At 33.8% G+C, this 26,742-nt stretch overlaps 2 protein-coding genes across 2 annotated transcripts; one reads left to right on the top strand and one right to left on the bottom strand.

Moving 5' to 3' along the window:
* The first annotated feature begins 755 nt into the window (after positions 1 to 755).
* Positions 756 to 2,065, top strand: mRpL47 (mitochondrial ribosomal protein L47). The gene is made up of 5 exons (XM_023171622.2): positions 756 to 913; positions 962 to 1,108; positions 1,159 to 1,392; positions 1,706 to 1,846; positions 1,903 to 2,065. Exons 1-5 carry the CDS (start codon positions 813 to 815, stop codon positions 2,045 to 2,047), a joined length of 768 nt encoding a protein of 255 aa, XP_023027390.1. The 5' UTR covers positions 756 to 812; the 3' UTR covers positions 2,048 to 2,065.
* A 3,574-nt stretch (positions 2,066 to 5,639) lies between these two features.
* On the bottom strand, positions 5,640 to 26,245 carry prd1 (pleckstrin homology domain-containing protein pruning defect 1). Its single transcript, XM_023167516.2, is given in 10 exon segments — positions 5,640 to 9,167; positions 11,532 to 11,654; positions 11,713 to 11,940; positions 14,560 to 14,779; positions 14,845 to 14,999; positions 18,380 to 18,760; positions 21,431 to 22,191; positions 24,264 to 24,305; positions 24,308 to 25,911; positions 25,988 to 26,245. Coding segments are annotated over 9 exon segments (3,636 nt in total). The 5' UTR covers position 25,911; positions 25,988 to 26,245; the 3' UTR covers positions 5,640 to 9,044.
* Between the last annotated feature and the right edge of the window lie 497 nt (positions 26,246 to 26,742).

The raw sequence follows: 26,742 nt of genomic DNA, 5'->3' as shown, positions 1-26,742 counted from the left end.
TATAAATATTAATCAAATACTTATGAACATCCATGTAGGAAATTGTGACCACGATGTTAACCATTGTGAGAAGAAATTTCAGTAATAAGCAAGAAGTAATGATTTTAGAGAAGATACAAAAATTAAATGAAACACTGGTAGCTCCCTATTGCGGTAACTAACCAGTCAGATGTCCTGGGATTCAAGGAAGTCGTCCACTCTTCAGGGGAAACACACGTGCAAAAGAAGGTTTCAAAGTAAAAAACAAAGAGAACTATGTACAAAAATATATGATAGTATTTGGTAGCACTGCTTCAGGCAGGACAAGCTACACCCAACCGAAGAGCGATTATTAAGTTATGTAATCGTCGAAACTGGACAACAATCCAGTTATCAATCCCAAAAAATGAAAGAAAAGTATAAAGCTGTAGTGATCAAGACAGACCTAATACTTGTGTGCATGCAGTGCTTCGCCAATCATGACCTGATCGTAGTGTCCATACACGTAACCGTAGTGTCCATACACGTAACCGTAGTGCATCACCTCACATTAGTGCTTACACTCTAATGCAGACGGACATTGCTTGTTAACTGACCTCAAACTACAGTCGAACTATGTTATAGCGCAAAACCAAGTGGGGTTTGGGTCCAACTCAGATCCACTTTAGTGTGGGCTCCACCTGTAGTAGCAACATGATCCTGGAACTCCTGGCTGGATAGCCCTGGCAGCTGAAGCCATTAATGGAAAAAGAAGAAGAAGAAAATAAAAAGAACGGTAGTGAGGTTATGACGTAATCAAACTCATCTAACCTCGAATTTCAGACGTTTTCAAAATGGAAAACCTGAACAAGTTAAAGGGTCTGATTAATTTATTTAATAATTTCAGAGTCACTAGCTTGAGAGCACCGACAGTTCATAACTTTCCTAGCATAAGGTAAATTGAAATTCGATTCGAATACTTTCATCAATGAGTAAATTTCAGGAATATTTCCACAACCATCCCAAAAAATGACTTGATGGAATTTTTTGATGATAAAAAGAATTGGGGAGCCGAAGAAGTAAAAAGTGGAAGGTCCTGGAAAATTGAAGAGCTGAGAATTAAATCCAATAGTGATTTACACAAATTATGGTCAGTATGAAGTGTCAAGTTCACAAGTGACGTTAATGGTTTTATTTTAGGTATGTATTACTCAAGGAGCGAAATATGTTGCTGACTATGGAACAAGAGTGTAATGACCAGGTCAGATTATTCCCAAGTCCTGAACGTATTGATAAAGTGGAAGATTCAATGGAAAATCTTGAAACTGTCATTAGGGAAAGGAATGTAGCTTATCATCAATTGGAGACGGGAGAAACTGGCGAAAGACCTGGTAGAATGGAAAAGGATCCATTTGGTCTTCCTTTCTATTACAAGTAAATTGAATGCATAGTTATTATTTGAAACAGTAGTCCATTGATTACATGTAATATTTAAATCAAGGAATAGTCTAAGATTGTTTGATAAATATTCATTGTAACAGTTCACCTTAGTTTTTACTTGGTGCTCTGGTCTGGAGATACAGGCATTCAAAAGTCAAAACTATTGAAAGACGAGACTATTTCAGGAGCCTGTTTATGAAATAATAATAAGTAGAATGACTCTTTTGAAGAGAAAAATATTACTTACTGACATCAACTTATCACTAATGAACATTGTTCCAAGTATTTGAAATATCGACATTTTTAGGGAATCTGAGTATGCAATACCTAAAGAGATGAATGAAGAATGGCATAAGAAATACAGATTCTTCAAACCGGATAAAGACGTTAAGGCATTTTTATTGAAATATAGGGAAAAAGAGTATCTTGCAAAAAAGAGAGCGCAAAGGTAAGAAAATCCAGTTCTATTTTCTCCATTATTAAATCTCTTCTCAATATTTCCAGGAGAGACTTCAATCATGTCATTGGATTAATGAATAGATTCCCAAATTTGGATATGGAAGCAGTTAAGGAACAATATCCAGATGTTGATATTGAAAAAGCTAAAGCAAGTCGTAGATATCGTCCATATTTTCAACCCAAAGAATGAATAAATGTATAAAAGCAGGATTTGTCCCATTATTAAAGATTTGAAGAATTTTCATTGGTAAAATTTTCTAGAAAATAGAGAAATTGTGTCTTTTCTGTCTAAGTGAAATCTTAAGAACCACAATATTTTTAGGTATTCACATATATTTAATGTGTGCCAAGAATTTGATGAGGTCGATGAAGGCCGTTTTTCCCTGGTCCTCAGTGTACTTGACACACTGCTAAAGAATAATGAATCATGTATGACTGATTCACAAACTTCTGATATCAGAGGTAATTTACTTATTGTCTATATGGGTTCACTATTTTATTTGTATCGATGTGATCATAATTACACCAGTAGTTTTTCATTGTTTTCTTTCGAAACAATATTATGTCATAGAATAGAGAAATGAAGATCACGGACCAAGGTTACTACTCATAATTTTATTTTCGAACGTTCAGTTAAATCACAGAATAGTAAATGACGTTCTGTGTTCAAATACTTCTGTAATAAATTTCGTAATTTTTGCATATGTATTTTTAGAAACTTGAAATGATCTGGAAGAACTAAAACCTAAGATTCATGCCTAGAAGTCTAGGTCTAGACGATATTTGGCCTAGAATTGTAACACTTTGACAAGTTTGACGAAAGCTGTCAAAATGTACTTGAAAACGGTAAACACCACTAAGATGCTCAGAATACTGGAATTATGAAAATGTAATAAGTTATGCTTTAGCGTATTGAAGATATCTAATAGTAATAGATTTTTCACGAAACTAACTGCTACGTTACCGGAGTCTCAAAAGTTTAGAGCACACCTCGGGCGTTTCTGGTGTCAACATGTGCTCGACCTAATTTGACAGTGACAGATGTCAGTTTGATCGTAATTTTACTACCAATGACGTTTTACAAAGGTAGAATTAATGGGGTTTTTGGGTTCGCAGTTCGGACGATTCTAGCTAGAACGTTTCAAAATTGTTAACCAGCTGATTATTGCGAGTAGATTCGAGCAAAACTGTTTAAGTCTCAACTGGACGACTACATTTGACAGTTCTAAAACCGTTTAAATAGCAAATCCGACTGTGGCTTAAGTTTTTGATGCTTGTGACTCATTGATTGTTACTGTGTTTATTATATGTTGTGGTTTTTATTATTCCTCTTTATTAGCAAATAATGCACTTCATAGTACAGTCTTATAAAATACAAAACAATAAAAAAATATATAAAATTAGCGACAAGTCACATTTTATAAATAGAATGGATAGAACTTTCTCCTGAATAGATTGTTATATCAAATTCAGTAGAATGTCAATAAATATGGTATTTTCTGGTGATATATTTGAAATAGATATTGCTAATTTCATTCGGAATGCAAAATTCTTGAAATTTTCAAAAATTATCCTGGAGGAAGAAATATATTTTATACATGCTCTACCCCAATTGAAAAACTCAATCGGTTTAGCAATTGATAAATTCTTTCTGGTAACTACCTATCTTTTCCACAATACACATTTTGAGTTGAGCTGATAGGGCTGATGGAACGTGTGTTGGTGAACATTAAATTTTTGAAAAATGTCACGACCAATTTGTTCCAAAGTGACTCCTTGTTCACTTGAATTTTACAGAAAAAAAAAATCACAAAATGGTATCAAACACAGATTATGCGACGTTGTCATGTTTGCGGGAATGATGGACGTGGAATAAGATTAGTGCCAACAAAACACCTAGGAAAGGAGTTATGAATGTTTGATGTATTTTTTCTTTCTTTCGGCCAACCAACTGCCTCTTGTGAGGAATCCACAAAAGTCTTCAAGATTCTCTTTTTTTTTGTTCAAGGATGGAGAAGTAGAAGGCCAAAACCTTTCTATCCCAAAAATTATCTCCCGAAAAGACGCCCCTTTTAAATTTTTCAAGATACTTGTGCCAGCTAAAGGAAGATGACCTCTTACCTTTCAACTCATAGCCTCTTGAATTTCACTAGTTCGGACTTCCATTGTCTACTATATAAAATGATTTGAAATCCCTGAAACAAGTAAAAAAGAATAATTAAAAAAGAATAGTTGAAAATAACAATTATATTAAGCAACAATAAACCTGAAATGAAATGATAGTGAAATAACCTACAAGTAAAAATATAATAATTGAATAAATAAAAATTAAAGGAATGCAAAAAAAACTCGGCCATCGAAGAAGCCCACAAGAAACCTCGAGTCTGGTTGAGATATGTTGACGACACCTTCATAATATGGAACCATGGGAATACTGAACTAGACGCCTTTCTGAAACACATCAACAGCGTGAGACCTTCCATCACTTTCACAATGGAGAAGGAAATCCACAATGAATTGCCATTCTTAGACGTTTTGGTGAAGAGGACCGACACTAAGTGGGAAACATCTGTATACCGAAAACTCACTTATACGGGACAGTATCTGAACCACGAATCCAACCACCATCAATCGACAAAAAGAGGAATCATCAAGACTCTATTTGACCGTGCTTTTGGGCTCTGTAATACAAAGGAAGGTCTCGAGAAGGAACTAGACATCATCAAAAATGATCTTCAACGGAATGGCTACTCCAAAGCGATGGTAGAAAAGACTTTGGCTAAAAGACAGCAGGAGCCTCGCAAGGAAGAGAAGCAAGCCGTAACAACCAGTGCTTGCACTTCCCTACATCAGAGGACTATCGGAGAGGATAAGAAGAATTGGTTCCAAGTACAACATTAGAACCTGTTTCAGATCCGGTAACACTATCCGTAGCAGCCTCACGAAAACCAGGCCCCCAAACGCGGACTGCGATTCCAAGAATTGCATTTACCGGATACCCTGTGAGTGCGGAAAATCCTATATTGGTGAAACTAAGAGGCCATTGAATGTTCGCATTGCCGAGCACAAGAAGCATACACAGCGAGGAGAAACCAGCAAATCAGGAATAGCAGACCATGTTTGGACCCATCAACACAACATCGAGTGGTCCCAAGCTGAGATCTTGCACAGAAAGGAACATTGGTTCAGGAGAAAATTTAAGGAAGCCGCATACATGTTGTCCAACAACGTATTCAGCCAGGCCAGCGTAGATATACGAAACATATGTAAACCCATCATCAAACGAAAAATGACCAACTCCCGCCAAAACGGTCATCCCTCACGGAATCAGTGAAGCGGAAAATGGAAAGTAGAGAAAGTGAAAGTATTTCAACGACCTATAAAATAGTCATCTCTCGGAGGAATCAGTCCAGTCATCACCCGAAGACGATTGTAGACACCAACAATCGAAACGTCGTGAACTAACGTGACTTGGAATCTCTACACTTTATTTTTATTATTTTCTTTTTTGCATTCCTTCAATTTTTATTTATTCAATTATTATATTTTTACTTGTAGGTTATTTCACTATCATTTCATTTCAGGTTTATTGTTGCTTAATATAATTGTTATTTTCAACTATTCTTTTTTACTTGTTTCAGCGATTTCAAATCATTTTATATAGTAGACAATGGAAGTCCGAACTAGTGAAATTCATCAGGAAACATTGTCAATCACCTTCAAACAAATCATAGCCTCTTCCTACAATTTTCGGATAAAGGTTCAAAAATAAAAACACTAGAGAAAATTCAGTGGTTTATTTCTGTTATATGCAAGCAAATATAATTTAATATACATTCCCATCAATCACGATCATTGAGAGAGACGATATATGAGCATAAGCAATATTTTCTAACGCTAGAATTATCATGTATCATATATCAAATCTCCAAATGTTTTCAAAATATCAATCAAATTCACTGCCTAATTTTATCACAAATAATACTACCCCATTTAACAAGCGTAACATAACAACATATTCCTAAAAACAGCACCGCAAATCAAATATTCAACAGAGCACCCTTACAGTAACATAGTTATACAACATTCATCTATAACAAATATATCTCCTGTGACTTGGAATGAAAAGACTTGAGGTGAGTTTTGTGTTTTCCATATTAACATAAGTAGAGTACAGTATATCCCCAAATAGTAAAATGTGCAACTTCATTTCATAAAAATGCCCAGAATGAATACATTTTCAAGTAATTGAAAATAAAGGTGGTTCCGAGTCACCACTTTGGAAAATGAAACATTAGAAAGTAGTAACCTCATCATATTTTCCTTCTGAAAAAAACTTAATATTCTTTCAATTATGCCTGTTGACCGGCAAGAAAAATGAATCTGACAAAGAAACTGAAACCAAATTTTGAAATAAACTTTTTTTTCAGTGTCTGTGAAACATCCGATAAAAAATAATCAATACATGACTGGTTTTGCAGTCGCAGATAGATAAAAGCTCCCAATTGTGTCCCTTCTAATACTTTTAATAGGAAAATAAATATTTCGAAATGAAATCTCAAAACATTCATCTCCCCACCAAAGAAACTATACCGTAGGTTCTAGTAAATGCCTGCCAGAGAACAACTACTTCCTCAGATGATACTGTGACTCATTAAAAGTTCTTCTTCTTTTTTTATGGTGTTTGCTTTCCTTACGGCGCATCAGACCCGCATTAAAAGTTATGTTAGACCATAAGATACATAGGAAGACATAATTTATTGTGGCAATACAACACATTCCAATTTGAAGTTAGACATTTCATGATTCTGTAATAAGCAGTAAACTGCCAAAAATTTGAAATAGAATTCAGCTAAAAAATCATTCAGATACATGTATCTAGTGGCCTCGTAATATGTTCAAAGTGAAAGATGTTTATTACTATCTACAAAAAGGGAATTCAGATTTTAAATAATTACAAGAAGCTTCAAAGCTGTATTAGTGACATTTCCAAATGAATGATCAAGCTAAATAATATGCTTGAACAGTAAGGTGTTTGTACTGCTATTCTACATCCTTCTATAACTCAGGTAGATGGGAGTCAACAATCCCAAAAAACAAAACCTGACCAAGCTTCAATTAATTCAATAGTACATTATTACCTTTCTTGATTATATGGAAAATAAAACTGTAACTCATTAAAAGTTCTTCTTCTTCTTCTTTTTTTATGGTGTTTGCTTTCCTTACGGCGCATTTGACCCGCATTAAAAGTCATGTTAGATCATTAGATACATAGGAAGACATAATTTATTTGTGACAATACAACACATTCCAATTTGAAGTTAGGCATTTCTTGACTCTGTAATAAGCAGTAAACTGCCAAAAATTTGAAATAGAATTCAGCCAAAAAATCATTCAGATATATGTATCTAGTGGCCTCGCAATATGTTCAAAGTGAAAGATGTTTATTACTATCTACAAAAAAGGAATTCAGATTTAAAATAATTACAAGAAGCTTCAGAGCTGTATTAGTGGCATTTCCAAATGAATTAACAAGCTAAATTATATGCTTGAAACGATATCCCTATTTTCAAAGTGTAGAGTATCTGTACAAGCTTAGGGTAGTAAAAAATAATATTCCAAAATATTGGAAGAAAACTTGCAAGCCAATTAAGTTCCCCACAAGCGACTTCACTTCTTTAATATCACATTTCAATCGTTATGTCATAATTATTACTAAAAACTTCATATAATTCATGTGATTTTTTTACACTTTCTAAAAAACATGAGTGAGTATATATTTCCCATAGAGAAAACTTACGTACACATTAAGTAGTAGGTATATACGTTTCAGTTTCATTACTCAATAGTACAGTGATATAGAGAGATTATATTGAATATAGAAAATAACATCAGGCTATTGAAGTTTTTATTGAAATACTTTGCAGAGTTATATTTATACTATATTTAAATGAATGGTAGGGGTGACGAATAAGTCGTCCAAAAGAGATGAGAATGGAAATGAAATAAGTTGAGAAAAACTAAATATGAAATTAGAAAAAAAAACAAATTTGAATTATTGAATACTTAAACAATAATACTGATGAAAGATAGAAATGAACAGAATACTAATTATACCATTAGGTGGTCTGAAAAGTTCGTAGGCTACCCACAGATGGCGGTACTAGTATCAAATAGGTAGATTTTAGTTATTCCACAAACCAATACACCTGTCGGAGTATTAGTTTATGGAATACAATATTTTTAGTGAAGCAACTTTTGTTATTTTCAAGAAAATGGATAAAAATAAATTTCGTGTGGTACCGAAGCATTGCTTTTTGGCGAAAAAAATCTGTAAACCAGGAAAATCAATCGTTGAGAAGTGCTTTGCCAAGTTTAAACGAGGTGATATGAGCACCGAAGACGATGCACGCAATGGGAGCCCCAAAAGAGGCTGTTTGGGATATCTGAAGATATCAAAGAAATGTGTTAGAAATATCATGCACGAATTTGTGAGTTCAAAGTGGGTGCCGTGTAAGCTCACAATCGACCAAAAACAACAACGAATTGATGATTCTGGGCAGTGTTTGAAGCTGTTCCACCATAAAAAAAAACCCGAATTTATGCGTCGATATGTGACTTATGTGACAATAAAATCATGATTCTGTTATATTTCTACGTTGGAGTAGAAGTCTCAGATTTCGATCGGAACTATAATGAAAAGTACTTATATCTGCTTCACATTAGAATTTCACTGATATTGTTGTTGTTGATGGAATTAATTCAAACAAAATGTCAGATTAGTCTCATACCAAGAAACTGAGCAATAGTTTAAATAGATAAATAGTTCCGATAACTATATACTAAAAATATCAATTGTTTCCTAAGAATAAAGTGTCATGTCTACATGTGCATACTCATTTATGATTACTAAAGCGTATATTAAAGTTATTGGTTAGGTACTTACTATACCACAATTACTATAATCATTATATCCATAATTATCACAATACTTCATATTACAAATTAAAAAAAATGACTAGAGATGAAAAGGTAATCCCGCATTGTAAAGCTACTCCCAGATAAATTAACGAGTAAAAACTAATAAATGTAACAATAAATATATACAAATTGTCTACAATAAAAATATAGAGCTAAAAATAATGAGAAGCGTAATTACAAAAATATTACCCAAAGATTTTTCCTCTTCACAAAAACTGTAAAAGTACAGTGTTCGACGGCCATGTTTTTATCAAAGACGTATAAACATCCACGCATTTCTTGCTCAGGGGATCCGTTTCAGGAATAGTGCTCAACGGAAATGACTCTTCCTATAAAAGAACCAAATTACTGAAATACTGTTTATATCATTTTGTGCAAAAGAAAAAAACATTCATAATACAGGATGTAACTGAATAAGTGTAAAACATTTAAGGAGGTGATTCCTCATCGAAAAAAAGATAGGATCTTTCATATAAAGAAACTTTACTTAAAGGGGATACATAAAATTTGTATAACAATTTTTTTTCACAAGCACTGAAAAAGTTACAATATTGAAATTAACCTGACGTTTTTTACTACCAAAAAGACACTTAGCCAGTAATTTATTTGGTTTACCCCATGGTTTACCCTCATCACTTGGAAAGATCGATTGCAGTTTGAGAAATGGTTCTGATTCAGATTCTGCGAAACATGTTTTTTTCTAATGAATCAGTAGACAGTTGTCCTGAAAATTTTGCAAAGAAAATTCGGATTAGATAATTTAGGAAACACTTGCTACATGAATAGCATTTTACAAGTGTTGTCCATGACGAAGAATTTCAAGAACGAGGTTTTAACGATGAACGAGAATGTTTCCTATTTATTCACCAAACTCAAACAATTGTTCATGAAGTTGCAGTTTCGTAAGAATGTATCATCTTTTTCACCAACCAATTTCCTGGAGTCTTTGAAGTCCACTAGATACTCGTTAGGACAACAAGAAGATTGTTCCGAATTCATGGGGTTCTTGTTGAATACTCTTCGTGAGCGGAAAATAGCAGAATCAATACTCTTGATTCTGTACAGTCTATCTCGTCTTATTTTTGTAGACTTTTTGCTGAAAAAATCCTCACTCATTTACTTTTTAGTAAGTAGTAGTAGTTTTTTTATGAAAGAGAGGACATTATCAGATCAAGATCTTCAGATGATGTGGTGCTGCAGGTTTTTCCGGGTTTTCCTGCAGCTGAAAAAGCAAATGCGCCACTGAAATCAATCAAGTCGCACCGGAGCGTCAATTAATTTGTGTTGTTGTTTCATAATTTCATGATTTGTATTACTTTCTTCTTCAACATTTATTCTAATATAATCCAGCAATAGAGTTTTTAATGAAATCAGCCAAATGTAACTTGTTAACAGAAATGGTTGTCATGGAATTCAATGCAATGCCTTTAATGCAAAATTCTTCAAAAATATAATAGCTTTTTAACGAAAGGAAATCTTATCTGCAACCTAACTCCTTTGAAAAAAAATCCCACAAAAACTGAACAAGCTGTCTATTCAAAAAACAAGTCGAATTTTAATTTTTCTCAAAAAATATTTATTTATTCACCAGTTAGAGTGTTAGAGTGCATGAAACCGACAAAGGGATCCAAGCCCTGTCCTGTGCCTCGTTTTTTCCAATTGTCAAAGCAGTTCTGATATGCAATTTTTTGTATGTCCTTGAATTCACTTCGAAAAGTATTCAAATTGGTGTTTCAAATGTTGGGTTTCAATTTTTAAAGGAATTTGTTTCTAATTCACATATTGGCAACAGCGCCTATATCAAGTTGCAATAATTTATACGTACCTAGATATTCTACTTTAAAAAAGAAAAATTATCTCTATAAATCAACAATTAAGGCAAAATATAAATTATAGTTCAATACCACCTCCACAAGCCACATAAACAAAAGTTGTTTTGTTATTTATTTTTATAGACGAAGATAGGTTAGGTGTACAAAATATCATATGTCACAGAATGTCTCGGAACTCGGAACATAAGTAAACAGAACAGCACGCCTCTGAAATATGTCATCTTTGTCTCATTCAGGTAACAGATTCATTGTCGTCCTTTATTAGCTATAACCAATGTTGCCAAATGGTGAAATAGAAACGAATCCCTTTAAATGTTGAATACATTATTTCATTCCTCTTTTTCAAGTATTTAAATAATAAAAAAAAAGGTTGAAATGATAAGTTTAAAATGCGTTGTTTTAGAGCTCATTTATGAAAACTATTTGATTTTCGTCGGGGAACATTCCCCATTATGTGTTTAGTGTTGATACTCTCAAAGTTTTGTGTTTTTTTTGTAGGATTTTTTCCAAATTGACTTGCTCTATAACTTTGTAAGTTCCACAGGATTAAATAAATGATTGATTGATTTATTTTTCAGTCTCTAGATTTACACCTTGTTGTTAATTTTCAGTGCTAGTGTTAATTATACTTGTTTTATTTAGCATTTACTTTTTAGGTTGCTTTTAATTTCATATATTTCAATATTCGAATGAATTTTGTACCTGTTTTTGAATTGAAGTATATTTTTATACATGCATATTTTACACCGTTGTAACTTAGGGTTTTCCCGTTAATACCAAATAAATAAATGAAGAAAAGAAACATTTCCATTTTTAGAAAAATTGCACGTTTGATAACATTTTTTGAATTACTACACTTACCCTTTCGTTAGTGTATTGCCAAAGATATTCAAGGGTCGATATAAACTTCTCAAGTTCCGTGTTAGTGCTAAAGTATAATATCCAGTCCCCGCTATACTCATGCACTTCTCTGCAAGCGAATTCCTAAAGAAATGACAAGTTCAACGCAAACATGAAGAATCGAAAATACGAAATTCTTTACCAGAATGCACCAGCTCTGTTCAGCCGATGGTAGGCGGAATGATGTTAAATCTAGAATCGAGGCACAGGACAGGGCTTGGATCCCTTTGTCGGGTTCATGCTGACACGCCAAATTCGGCATAAAATTGATGGTGTGAGGGAAAACTTCTCGCACCGTCAAGATGTGATCGTTTGTCAGGAGTAGAGAGCATGACTGTGTGGGATTCTTCTCGCGATGGTGAGTGTATGTCTGAAAAAATATAAAAATGTTAAAAAAACATTTGTTCAATAATATTGTTGAGACCTCTTTTTTACAAATCTTAAACAATCCTTTTCGATACATCAAAATATATTATTATTAATTCCTTTATTTAGCATAAGCTAATATACAATATGTTTGATCCTAACTAAACTAAAACAACACTCAAAAATAAACTTAAAAACTTTCATCTAAGTAGAGCATACTACTCAACTGATGAATATTTTAAAGATACCATCCCTTCAGATTTTACCAGCTAAAATGTCTCACATTTAATTGATTTCAATTTTTAAATGTTTTTAACTGTATATTTATTACACTGACATGTTCTACGCTCATCTGGGCATTTTACTTCATTGTAATTGAACAAATAATAAATAATAAATAAATAAAAATAAATAACTATCATTAGGCTAATGTCAAAATATTCAAACAATGAATTACAAATATATACATATATATATATATATATATATATATATATATATATATATATATATATATATATATATATATATATATATATATATATATAACTGGTTACGATCACAAATAGTAAACTTCAACCACTTATATGAAATATCTACACATGGGTGGGCAATACAAAGGTAAGACAAAAGTATTGATACAGATACAAAGTAACAAACACATTTTAAAAACCTTGGAATAGTAATGAAGTTATTGAACTCAGGAAATCAAAATCAAATAAAAATCAGTCGCCCATTATATGCATTTTCAACCTTCCCTTGAATTGACGTATCGTATATTACAATCTTTGATACCATGATCTAAATTATCGAAAGCCAACATTCCTGCAGGATAAATAGATTTTTCGGTACACCTCGTATTTTTGGTTCCAACATGGATATTCTGGTTGATTCTGGTATTATAATTATGATAATTTTCATTATGTTATTTCTGCTCAAGTAGTTCGGAGATACATTGTGATGCATCTTATACCGTGTGACACAGACTTATGGTACACCCACTTTTTCTCCTTTTTTTCTCTAGCGATATTTCTGAAACTTGAAACATTGAATATGCTCACTAGACGGCACTTTTTTGAAATATTTGTAAAACAAATTCAACTTCCGGCTTTTCCAGAAATGACAACAACTTTTGATTTTCAAATGGGACATCCTATATATTATCACAAGAATGGTTAGGGAAGATCATGAGGAATCCAACGATACCAGGTTTGATGGTTTATCTCTAATGACTACGGAGATATCGCCATTTATTTTATACATAAGCTCAATGAGTAGGACAGAGAAACTTTTTCTGGAGGGTCCATCCAACTCTCTCTCTCTCTCTCTCACACTCATTGAGCTTATGGGTGTACCATAAGTCTGTGTCACACGGTATATCAGTACCATTGTTTGATAGTACACATAGTCTTTTAATGACATCCATTTCAGTTCTCTCAACGTGTTGACTATTAGCATGTCTCTTGGTACACCCAGTATGTTTCTCGTGGCTCTATTTTGTTGCTTTTGAAGTCGATCCAACTCGTTTTTATTAGCCGTAAATAGTATTGAAGAACAGAAAGTAAGATGTGGTAAAATTAATGTATTATAAATTGTAATTTTTGACCAACTAGGTAGGTTAGGCGATACTGTCGCCAAAAAATTTACCTTATCGGTGACAGTTTTTATGACTTTCAATACATGTTCTTTGAATGTTACTCCTTGGTCAATCCATACTCCCAAATACTTCACCACTGTTACACTTCCAATATCCTCATTAGCAATCTCTATACTAATTCATATTTTTGATTTCGTCATAACCTGTTTTATCACTCAGTAAGAGAAATTTCGTCTTTTCACTGTTGAGTTTGAGAGTGTTGAGATTACACGATTGACTAACTCTGCAGAGCTTACTATTTAGGGTATCTACCAGCTCATTAACGTTATAAGAATAGTAGTATATTAAAGTGTCATCTGCAAACAAACTAATTTTGCACTCGGAGATCTCGGAAACAAGGTCATTTATATACATGAGGAAGAGTAAGGGCCCAAGTGTACTACCCTGTGGTACTCCATTATCATTAATAATTTCGGAGGAGGTGATATTATTGACCGTTGTTTATTGTTTTCTATCACTCAAACAGTCTCTGAATCATTTCAGTACTGTGCCGCTTATTCCATAGCACTGTAGTTTTAAAAGTAATCTCATTCTATCGACTGTCTCGAAGGCGCGTTGCAAATCTAAGAATACGGCTCCAATTGATTTGTTTTCGTCTACCCACATTTTACAGTCAAATAAGATATTTTGCACCGCTGTTTCACAACTGTGTCCAACTCTGAAGCCCGACTGATATTCTGACAAAATATCATCATTATCATTTACGTACTGGATCAATTGTTCATAAATAACCCTTTCTAACAACTTTTCCACGGCAAGTAATGTGTTTATTGGCTCAAGGTCACCTGCTCCATTTGAATTTTTGACTTCAGGAACTGGGATTATGGTCGAAACTTTGAGCATACACGGAAATTCACCTAACTGTAAAAAACTATTAACAACATTGAGTAGTGGATCCTTTATACTCTCATAAATATTAAGAATGCAGTTACCTACCATTATTACCATTGAAACACTATCACTCACCCCACTAGCTGCGTGCACCAATTCTTGCAACCATTCGCTGGTAACATACTCATCCGGAGCTGCTAAGAGCAAGCTTTTCCCCTCCACTATTAGCTGAAAGGTATGCGGTCTTGGACTATTCACGACTCTCCTGGCACCGTGGCAAGAACCATTTATCAAAGGAAACACCCTCATGGGTACCCTCTGCGAAGGAGCAGACAACATGTACAGTACACCGGCCCTGCGAATAAATGAGTTGGTAATATGCTTTTCAAAAAATTATTTTCAGTTTGACAATATTCTCACTTCAAAATGAAATATGCCGTTTCCCATCGGGATGACTCCGATTCTGAAGTTTTGAACATGAGAGGACCTTCTTTGTTTGGTCCTAGTGGAGTGGGGTCGGTCTCTGATGTAAAATCTTGGACGTTAACGATGCTATAATAATAATATTCTTCATCCTAAAAATTAGAAAAACTGTAAGACTATATAATGATAATAATGGTGTTTATTATTTCCAATAAAAAAAACTGTACACAATTCTCATCATTTTTACCTAGAAATTAAATTTTGGAAGTAAAAAGCAAAGTTCAATATATTCAGCGAGAATATTACTGATGATTATTTACTGAAATTGTTTGGAACAGAAACTCATGAGAGAAATGGCACTGTGGAAATAGTTTTTCAAGAAATATACCATTATATGAGGTCTGTTGAAAAAATAAGGAGGATGTTCAAATTTTACGGACTACATACATTCGATTAGCGATTTTTTTAATGTTTTATGTTGGTACCCTCGTCTCGAATTTATGTTTACAGTTTCAGCATTTTAGCATGTTTAGTGTGTTGGTGGGAGGCATAAAAGTTAGAAAAGTTTTGCGTGTTTGACGATTTTCTGCTATCGAAAAAAATGGACCAAAGAATTTGAAAAAAAATAATAAAGTACTCAAAAAAACACTTGAAATGTTGACAGTGGCATACCGTGATTGTACTCTGAGTCAGGAAAACGTTTACAAGTGGTACAAACTTTTCATAGAAAAGTAAGAAGATGTGAATGACGACGCTCGTCCTGGACGCCTCAAGGCATCAACAACCGATGAAAAAGTTGAGAAAATGAAAAAAAAATTGTTATGGAGAATCGTCGAATCACTATGTTGGCATATCTGTTAAGTTATGCGTTGCTTCCAGAAAGCAATACGAAGAAAACGTCTGGTATTGTGGAAAAACAAGTCATGACTTTTGCATTACGATAATGCACCTGCTCAGTTGTTATTACTTGTTCGTATTTTTCTTGCCAAAAACAACACCGTTATCATTCCTCAGCTACCGTATTCACCAGATTTGGCCTTCTGCGACTTTATCCCATTCCCAAGATTGAAGAGACCCATGAAAGGACAGCGTTTTGCGACGATTGGAAAAAAAACTGATCGCTTGGAGAGCTCAAGAACATACTAAAAAGTGCATATCAGACAAAAAGGAAATTTATGAATAAATATATTTTGAGAAAAATGAGAATTTACCTCATTTTTCAACAGGCCTCGTATATACTAACATTGCCACCTTCTAATAGCAAACTGGCAGAGAAGTGAGAAAAAAGTTTTACTATAAAGCTTAATTATAACATAGTATCATAGATCATAGAAAAATATAAAAACTGAATACATATTGCGATTTTTATAAATTAAAAGCAATCTTCTCACAGACCAAAGCTTAAAATAGTCAAAATATGAACTACTTCAAATTATGATAAGTCTCTCAGTTCATTGTAATTGTTTGAAAATGCAGTAACATTAGTTACAAATAAAAGAGGCAAAAAAACAAAGTTTTATTTCTCATTTTTCATGATGATATCCTACCACATAGTAACGGGTACATCCATCAATTTTTTTATGTTAACATATCTCACCAAAACAAAACTTTAATTTTTCCCCAATAATTATTTTTCTTACACGACAAATGACATCATATTCTTGGTTATTATTTTTCTTTTATATTTGATCTAATCTGCAGCGCTTATCTTTTAAGAGATATAATATGACTTCCATCAAATATGCTTGATGAGAAACTCGTTTTGGAGCGTAGAAAATAATTTTTATGCTTTGTTTTCATAAAAAATTACATCAACTTTCTACTAATAAACGTCAAATGTCATCAACCGTTTATATCATTATATTTTTGAAATCCAAAGCATTCGACACAGTGAACCATTCAATTTTATGTGAGAAATTGAAAGCAATTGGATTTTGTGGAAAACTGGAATGGCTGATAAGCTAAATTAGTAACAGATCTCAATATGTAAAAGTCAAGGAATTCATATCTCACGAAATTAATGTTTTATCAGGTGTACCACAAGGAAGCCATCTAGGGCCGTTTCTTTTCAACATTTTTATTAATGATATCAGAGTTAACTTAGAATATACTGACATCTTACTTTTTGCAGATGATTTAAAAATGTTCAAGACAATTCAAACACCAGATGATTGCTTAGTATTACAAACAGATTTAGTGAATGGTGTTCACAAAATGATATGAATCTCAACGTGAATAAATGTGAATGTATGACGTACTTTTGAGTACTTACTAAACTAAATAGTAAACTATGATTACTACATATCGGGAGAACTTTTAACACGTGTCGAATTTGTAACTGATTTAGGAGTAGTGATAGATAAAAAACTGGACTTTCACCTACATTATAAACAAAGCAACAAAAATGTTAGGCTTCATTTGTCGTACTTTCAAGGACTTCTCTAATATTGAATGTATAAAAATGCTGTATTTTACCCTGGCAAGATCAGTCTTAGATTGTTGCAGTTCCATTTGGTCACCCACCTATGAAAGTCCTGTACTTAACATAGAACGGGTACAAAATAAATTTCTTAAACTTTTGGCGTTCAAGTTAAAAATAACCTTGAAGGACCATTCATTAGATGATATTCGTAGAGTTGCAGATATTATGAAGCTAAGTAGTCGTAGAGTGGAAACTGACCTAAAACTCTTATTCCAATTATTAAATTCTCTTATTAACTGCCCTACATTGCTAGCACAAATTGGCTTACATGTTCCTTCTAAAAGTACAAGGAATACACAAACATTTGCAATAGATTTTCATCGTTGTAACTACGGTAAACATTCTCCCTATCTAGAGTTGCTATTGGTGGTAATAAAGTCGATCTGGACTTCTTTTCATTGAAAGAAACAAAATTTAAGTTTGCATTACGCTCGCTCAGAAATAAATTATAAATGGTAATAAATATAACCATAAACATCCTCAATTATTGAATTTTCCATATCTTAATCATTCATTTATTTAATTAATATTTCAATTCAGTAAATTTATTTTCTCACTGTTATTATTTATTAATAAATTAGGTTTACTTTTAGCAAGTAAGTTAGATGTAATTATTTGTTGTATTCATATAATTTATTGTGAAATCTCTTAAACTTAATTGGGTGTTACCCGTTAATGAATAAATAAATAAATATGAAATGAATTTTTCATTGATTTCATCTTTCAATTTAGAAACTTTTGAAAAGACTATTGAACATTATAAAAATTGAAGTCCAAGACTATGGTAAAATATCATCAATGAAAAATCCAGCTGTTTAATTAATTTGTTCAAGTGACTGATACAAAGAATAATTACATATATAAAAATGACAAAAATATATTGATAGTAAATAACAATAATAATAAGGAGGATGTCCAAAAAGCTGATATTTTCTCTGTAAAATTGGAGATGAAAACATTACCAATGTACCAAAATTCGACTTGCAGCAAATGAAAAATAAAGTAGAAATTGGGATATACCATGAGACACACGGTATATGTGGTATGTACCTTGCTCACAGATGTTTGTTTGCAAACAGCCCTTCTCAGGTTTACCATATCCCTCATATTCAGCCGATTCACAGCAGGCAATTTGGGCTTATTCGTGTCTCTTCTCATGGCGATTTCCAGTTGTCCGACAAGTTCCCCGGTTATATCGCTACAACCAGTACTGACGATACACTGCATCTCTTTGTCGTAATTGGAAAAGTGGATGGTCTGAGCATTGGGACCGATAAGTATTGTATCAAGTTCGGTGTAAGGTAACACGAAATGATTCATGATAGAACCATTTGGTTTTGTACCGGTAACATAGAGGGTGCTGTCTGACAGGAGAACGATTAGGGGTTTTGTATCGCCATTTGTTGTGTAGGCGCTCCTCACATGAAAGATCTGGAATTGAATAAAAAATGCAATCTAATTAATACAGTTTATTGTATGACTTTCATACAATACAACCATACAATAAACTGTATTAATTACTTTTGGATGGATTTTCATCAAGTATCAGCCAGTTCTATTAAAAAAAAAATCAATGCCATAAAATCAGAAATCTTCGTATATGTTAATATCAAAAAGATCTATATCAATTTATTTAAAGGATCCAATTAAATTCCATAATGAAGATATTACATACCTACTCTCCTAATGCTAAATTTCTTGGCCTCATTCTAGATGAAAATGTATTGTTGTAAATCATCCATGATCAATCATGATTGCCCGCCACTCTAGAAGCAGCGAGAATAATGGCAGAGATTTCGACGGAATTTCGGCGAAAATTTCTAGCGCATTCGATTACGATATTTAAACGCAAGCCGCGAGCATATCGAGACAGTCAAGTGGAAGCTACAGTGCGGTACACGAAGTGATCTAGTAAGGCGACAGACATTCAAATAAAGTTTTAGTTGAAGTGTTTGTTGTATTTAAAGTAAAATAAAGTTAAGTTTGATTATTCAGTGTAGTCAATTATTGGTCAACCCACGGGGAAAAACGAAACAGTATCATGGAGACAACATACTTAATTGGAATTTTATTCAAAATAAGAAATGTTGTACCATTAAAATACCCTAAATTTTTCATTAGTATATTCCAAAATTTAATATCCAATATCAGTATGGGGAATGACAACAAATTTCTTATTGAAACCAATTAAAAAAACTTCAAAACAAAATTATAAAAGGAGCCTACAATCAACTTGTGAAAACAAAAATACTATTAGATATGTCATTTTTACATAAATTCAAATTATGTACCATTCATTCATTTGGTCAAAAATAAACTCAAACATTCAAATTCTGACTTTCAGAATCAATGATGACACAACCATTCGACAATATATTCAGGCAATCTAAAATTAATGAAAACCACAAAATGCATTGTTACCAGATTAAATTAACGCAAGAACTGAATGAAAATGATTTCGATCGATGCTTGCAATTTTGCGAGTTGGTTAGTGGAAGAGCGGTGGAAAATCCAAATTTTGTTTTCAACATTTGCTTCAGTGATGAATGTTCTTTTTTTCTGAATGACACAGTCAATCGCCATAATTGTCGCTATTGGGCTGATTCAAATCCTCACATTTTTCATGAAGTGAACGTCCACAAAAGTTAAATGTATGGACTGGAATTTTTGGTGACCGTATTGTTGGCCCATTATTTTTAGAAGGCAATTTAACCTAATCTGTACCAATTGTCTATGACTTCTCACAAATGAATAAATAAAAATCTATCTATCTATCTATCTATCTAACCGAACAAATGTATCTGGAGCTTCTAGAAGATACTATCAATCCCCTTCTCACTAATATTATTGAAAATGACCACAATTATCGGGAGGATCTGTTAATATTTCAAAAATATGGGGCTCCTCCGCACTATGCTCTGCCTGTTCGGCAGTATTTAGATTAGACTTTGCCGGATCACTGGATTGGGAGGCGAGGCACTATCAAATGGCCACCACAATCACCAAACCTTCCGCCATTAGATTTCTTTCTGTGGGGTCATTTGAATTTACTGTACTCCTCCTGCATCACTCGAAGATTTACGGCAACGAATCACAAATGAATGTCGCCAAATCACTCTAGAAATGCTCCACAATGCTCGAGAACGTTTCCAGCAGAATCTCTATTATTGCATGGAAGTTGGAGGTGCCCATTTTGACCATATGCTAACATGAGATTGAAGTAAGTAACTTCAACTCTAAATTTAATATGGTTCATAGTTGGATAATTCCAAGATCTTTCAAACGATGTGCGACTCGCCCCCAGTTCCCTATTAAAATTCCAAGGGTTGTTTATCCCTCTGCTCCGGGGTTGAAGTGACGACGCTGCAAATGGGGAAAAAACCGTCCCCCTCCTAATAAAAATCGACCTGTCTGAGCGTTTTTTAGGATTTGCAAGATTAGTACCCAAAAGCTCCATGTCAACTTTTCGATGGCCCACCCTGTATACAGGTATGCATGTGTGTGTGTATTATATGATATATACACTCACAATCGAAATATCGTGGAGTAATGTGATTTGAATTCAACCTTATTTTGTTTGATTGCATCTCTTTTCATTGTTTATCTTCATTATTTCATCCTAATTCTTATTTTTTATATTACATCACTCTTTTCACATTTTTTCAATATCATCTTTTTCAATTAGCTCATCAGAAAATTTGGATCCTGTATTTTTCAGCTTTCATTCACACAATTTCAATTTTTAGTTATCATAGATTTAAAAAATGGTAACGCCTGTAACATTCTCAACCATTTCTGCGAGGACACATAGGAAAGCTCCCTTCTTTGAAAGATTCCTCAACTCTTCATCACATAATTCATATAAATTAATTTTATCCATATTTAATTGACGAAATAACTACAAGAACTGACCTCACGCCCCTCAGCGCCCTCTCGCGGCTAGAATTTTAGTGATTATCCTCATTGGTTATTTAATTCAAGGACGTTTTTTTTTGTCCCTAGAGGATTTAATATGACAAAAAGAAACAGTTTCCATCGAGGTCAAAGATAAACCAATGAAAAAATATTTTGTGAAAAAATACAGTATACAGCTGGACTCACCCTCAACAGCTTCTCTAATCTGCTCCTGAATACTTCCTTTCGAAACTGTATCACAATTTTTTTATCCAAACTATCCGCGAAGTTAACCAGTTTCTTTCTCCCATTAAGGATTTCTTTCTCCAATTCCCTGTCAATTTCGTTACATTCTTCCCCAGGTTTCACCCCTTCAATATACAAACTCAACGGTCTTCTAGAATTTTTTTCCTTATTCTGAATCTTCACATCGAGCATTTTCTTCAAGGTAACATTCCTCAAAAATCTGTTAATCAATGAGGATTTGGAATTTGATGCCTTCCCAGAAGGCAATGATCTTGACAAATCCAACCCTTCACTTCTTTCTGAAAGCGGTATTTTGAAAGAGTTGCTGACTGAGTAATGATTGCTTCTGTTTACTTTCCTCTTGGGCGAGCTCAAATGTCTCGGGTTTTGCGGCTCTGCAAAATCAGAAACAGTTTCGTTATCGGACCAATCCAATTTGCTGGTGGAGGAGAATTTGCTCTGAGCACTATTGCTTGGGGCTGGTTTAACTTCTTTTGGTTGAGATTCTTCCACTTCTTCGACACTTTCTTCATTTTTGATAGGAGTGGATGCCTTGTTGATAATTTCAAAGTCTTCTTCGCCTGTGACTTCCTGTTCTCTAGCTCTCTTTCGAAAAAAGTTGAATTCTTTCAGAATCTTCTGGTAAACTGTTGAACTTTTCGGTTCATTTTGTTTTTCGAAAGACTTTTGGAATTTATCGTACTCATAGGAGTAGCTAATACCTGGAAAGTTAGTGAATCTGAATATCTGTAATATGTAAATAATTTACGTAACACAGACAAAATGTGTTCTTGAAAAAAACTGTAAAAGCGTAGTCTTGGTTCTTTGACGAGCGTTGAAACAAAGTTAAACTGAAAGGCAAAAACTGTTTTCCAAAACTACGACCATTTTTCAGAATCTGAAACAAATACGGGGACACCCCAAGGATCATGTCTATCACCGACACTATTTAATATATTCATCATAGACCTTCCAAGTAATTTGAAAAAACAGGATATTCAATTATATATGATGTGAAATATGATGTGGTAACAGTCGCGATTGTTACGGCATCGCCTACAATAATGTCTACCGCAGTATTAAACGAAACGTCAGGCATAAAAATCTGCAGACGACGGCTAAAAAACTAGAAAAATAGTCGACACACAGTTATCTCCGACCTTGATAGTTTAGAAGAAATATATTTGATGTAGTCTTTCCAATTGAGCTTCGAATTCAGAAGACAAAAATTATTAAATACTGCTGGAGTTTAATGCCAACACCAAACCGTTATTTTTACACCTCGACACTTGTTTGAATCACCAAGTTTTATCTTTCTCTTGAAGATAATCAGTTAGTGATTGAAACACGTGTTGAGGTGTTAAAATAACGGTTTGGTCTTGGGATATTAAACAGTTTCATCTTCCTCTTGAAGATGATCACTTGGTGATTGAAACACGTGTTGGGGTGTAAAAAATAACGGTTTGGTGTTGGGATACTAAACAGTTTCATCTTCCTCTTGAAGATGATCACTTGGTGATTGAAACACGTGTTGGGGTGTTAAAAATAACGGTTTGGTATTGGGATACTAAACAGTTTCATCTTTCTCTTGAAGATGATCACTTGGTGATTGAAACACGTGTTGGGATGTTAAAAATAACGGTTTGGTGTTGGGATATCAAACAGTTTAATCTCCCTTTTGAAGATGATCACTTGGTGATTGCAACACGTGTTGGGATGTTAAAAATAAAAGTTTGGTGTTGGGATATTAAACAGCTTTATCTTCCTCAAGATGATCACTTGATGATTGAAACACGTGTTGAGGTGTTAAAAATAACAGTTTGGTGTTGGGATATTAAACAGTTTAATCTCCCTCAATCACCACTTGATGATTGAAACACGTGTTGAGGTGTTAAAAATAACGGGTTGGTGTTGGGATATTAAACAGTTTAATCTCCCTCAAATACCACTTGGTGATTAAAAATACCGGTTTGGTGTTGGGATATTAAACAGCTTTATCTTCCTCTTGAAGATGGTCACTTGGTGATTGAAACACGAGTTGAGGTGTTAAAAATAACGGTTTGGTGTTGGGATATTAAATAGTTTCATCTCCCTCTTGAAGATGATCACTTGGTGATTGAAACACGTGTTGAGGTGTTAGGATATTAAACAGTTTAATCTCCCTCAATCACCACTTGGTGATTGAAATACGTGTTGAGGTGTTAAAAATAACGGTTTGGTGTTGGGACAAAACTCCAGTAATATTCATTACTCGACCAAAGTTTCCAAACAGTGCATCAAAAGTACACAAATTATCAGCTGCAAAGAAAGTTTAATTTTTTAAATTATGTCTTGGGTTTGTTCCTTGACATATTCATGATCAGGGTGACGTATTATAAAACGTATCATTAGCCTAATGAGTGTTCTTAAAAAGACTCATGTAGTGTGGAAGTTCATTAACATATAGTATAAATAGAAGAGGCCCTAAGATAGACCCCTGGGGCACCCCTGCTATTAAATTCAAAGCCGGAGATCTATGTTTCATGATCAACGACTTGATTGGATCAAATTAATTTCTTTGCCCCTAATTCCATAGTATGGAAGATTTTCAAGTAAGATCGGATACGACACACTGTCAAAGGCCTTCGAGAGGTCACAAAATACAGCTGTGAGTGCTTCTCCCCTCTCAAAAGACTCCTAGGTATATCAAATGAAAGAAATATAAGTAAATGTCGAAAGAGGAGAGAGTTTCTAGTGTAGCGCAGATGAATAATTCAATCTGTGGCAAAAATTCTCAACCGAAATCAGTCCTTACCTTTATGTTCATAAACATTGCTGTCGCAGAGAATAATATTTCGGGTAGATTTTGTTGGACATTTGGATAAGTGGGATAGAAGCCTTCGCTTTTAGTTAATTTTAAATTGTTTTTAGCTTGATTTAATTTGGTCACAGCTGGTGGTGTTATCTCTATTGTTTCAAAATTTTTGAGCATTAAATTTCCTAAAGACTTTTTATTTGAACTGCCCTGCGAGGAAGAATAAATCGATAGATCCTCTTGGCCCTCTGGTACTCCGCGTTCCGCAAGAGGAACCGACGTTGAGAAAGTCAAAATATTCTTCAAGCTGCCAAAAATGTTGGAGTCCAACAGATTCGTTTCAGACTTTTTCTTTTTCAAATTGGTCTCTTCCTGCACAATATTGGTATCTATGAACCTTTTAGTGTGTTTAGTTTTTTTCAAGCAACTTGATTTTGGTTTAGATTTCAAACTTGGTTCCTTTTTTACAAACACTTCTTCCGAATCTTCTTCATCAATAGAACTTGACATACTGGCTGTTGAACTTGACGATGTCGAGGAATACCTTGGATGAGCAATGTAAATATCAGATTTGATTTCTCGATTTGTTGAAGCTTTTTCGTAATAAGGGGCATCACCTTCAGCTGCCCAACTGTATCTACCTTTGACAACATCAGGTTTTCGTATGAATCCTCTCTGGAAGAAGCTCAAAGAAACTTCTGGTTCGTGTGTGATGAACCCATGATTGATGTGAATATCATCAATTTTTGTGCTGTTGAGTATATCTTCGTGAAAGGAGACCCGTTTTTTTGGTGTATCAGACTTGGATTTTTTCTTTCTCTGTCTTCGGAAAACTATTTGTTCTTCGAAAGCTTTATCTTTGTTTTCCACAACAGGAGGCACCTCAGGAACTGGATCTGGAGTAGCTATTGCCTGATTCAAGGCCAGTTTGAGGTTTTCATTCACCTCTTCAGAGAGACTAACGTGCATGTCTGAATTCTCCACAGCCAAGTTTCTATTTTGGAGTGTATAATCTAAAAGTTCGTAGCTTGTCAGAGATACATTCATTAAATCCGCTTCAGTGTTTTTGATAGGGTGTTCCATTTCGCAAAAATCATCGCTGAATCTCTGAGAATCTAAATCAAGAGCATGAGATGAACTTTTGAATTCAAACTTTTTGTCATCAAAATAACTTGGAACTGATTTGGAGAGCAATTTGTGATCTTCGGCAACATTTTGATTGACAATATCACTCCTTGTCATTATTTTGGCAGGTTCGTTCAAAGGTTTTTCTTCGTCATGTTTCTCGACTTCATCGATAGTTGTTTGCTGTGGACTACATTTCTTTGAGAACTTGTCAATGGAGTTTATGCATTTCTCATTTTTCACTTCACTCACTTCATTATGACTAGATCCATATCTGTCTTTGTGAGGTCTGTCGCTATCTGAATATATACCCTCTATATCACAACCGAATCCACTGACAGACATAACAGATGTTACTTCACTTTCACTATCTAGCAATTGTACTCCCGAATCAATGGGGGACGATAAACTGGATACTGTGCTTGAAGTCATTTGTGCATCACTAGCATCATGACATTTCTTAAGAGTATAATCATAGGTCTTTGTGTTAACATTATCAAAGTCTTGCAGAACAGTCTCCATACTAAAAACAAAGAATCTAATATGAAAATACGCAGACGAACAAGCTGACTCATTTTCAGTTAACTTTTACTAGATACCTTAATTATATTTCAATTGGGAATAGATGGAAATGGCACAAAATATTATACAGAAATAATGCGTAATTTTGATGCACTTGCACTTTACGTCATTAGCATAGCTGCCGTTTGCCATATCCCACAATCTTGAATAAAAATGATCAATTTGGGCATGCGTTTCATCATTTTCCACTACCCTGCTCCACATTCACCATCTGCATTGATTTTCCTCTAGTATTTCTTTATATTTTTTAAGCAATTTACTCAAATGTCACTGTCATCGATATCATCTTCTTCTTTTTCCACTTCTTCGTTTCTTTTTTCTTTGCTTTCCTTATATCGCAGTAGACCATTCTTATTTTCACAAAAAATTTATACTGGGGTGTTTTGAGGCGTATCTTTCAATTTGAAGAATTATTCATTACCTTTTGCATGAGTTAGTGAATCATGGATTCCTATATCAATTCCCAATTTCATTTATATATAACTTTGTAAATATATTCTTGTAAATCTTTTTACAAAATATGAATTGAGATTCATCTCAAATAGTTGTTAAAAGATTACACATTTCTTTGTAATTCTGGAAAATGGAGACCTTGATTCGACACTTTGTCAAGAATTCAGGAAAAAATTCATATGTGGGGAACAGCTTACACTTTGATATGTATAATAATTGGATATTCGCGTCAATCGAGGCCTCATTTTAGAAAAACTCTTATAGATTAAATTTTGTATCCATTGATTCAGCTATGTTTAATAAGCATTTTTAGTCAACC

This window comes from Leptinotarsa decemlineata, unplaced genomic scaffold, assembly GCF_025532065.1.
Source record: "Leptinotarsa decemlineata unplaced genomic scaffold, Ldec_3_MD MMD2_tig00000882_RagTag_RagTag, whole genome shotgun sequence".
NCBI classification, from domain to species: domain Eukaryota; kingdom Metazoa; phylum Arthropoda; class Insecta; order Coleoptera; family Chrysomelidae; genus Leptinotarsa; species Leptinotarsa decemlineata.
This window is presented reverse-complemented; position numbering and strand designations above follow the sequence as displayed.

Coding starts and splice junctions, on each gene's coding strand:
- mRpL47 (XM_023171622.2), top strand. CDS start 813: ATGGAAAACCTGAACAAGTTAAAGGGTCTGATTAATTTATTTAATAAT. Junction 1,109..1,158: donor AGTGATTTACACAAATTATG/GTCAGTATGAAG, acceptor GTTTTATTTTAG/GTATGTATTACTCAAGGAGC. Junction 1,847..1,902: donor GCAAAAAAGAGAGCGCAAAG/GTAAGAAAATCC, acceptor CAATATTTCCAG/GAGAGACTTCAATCATGTCA.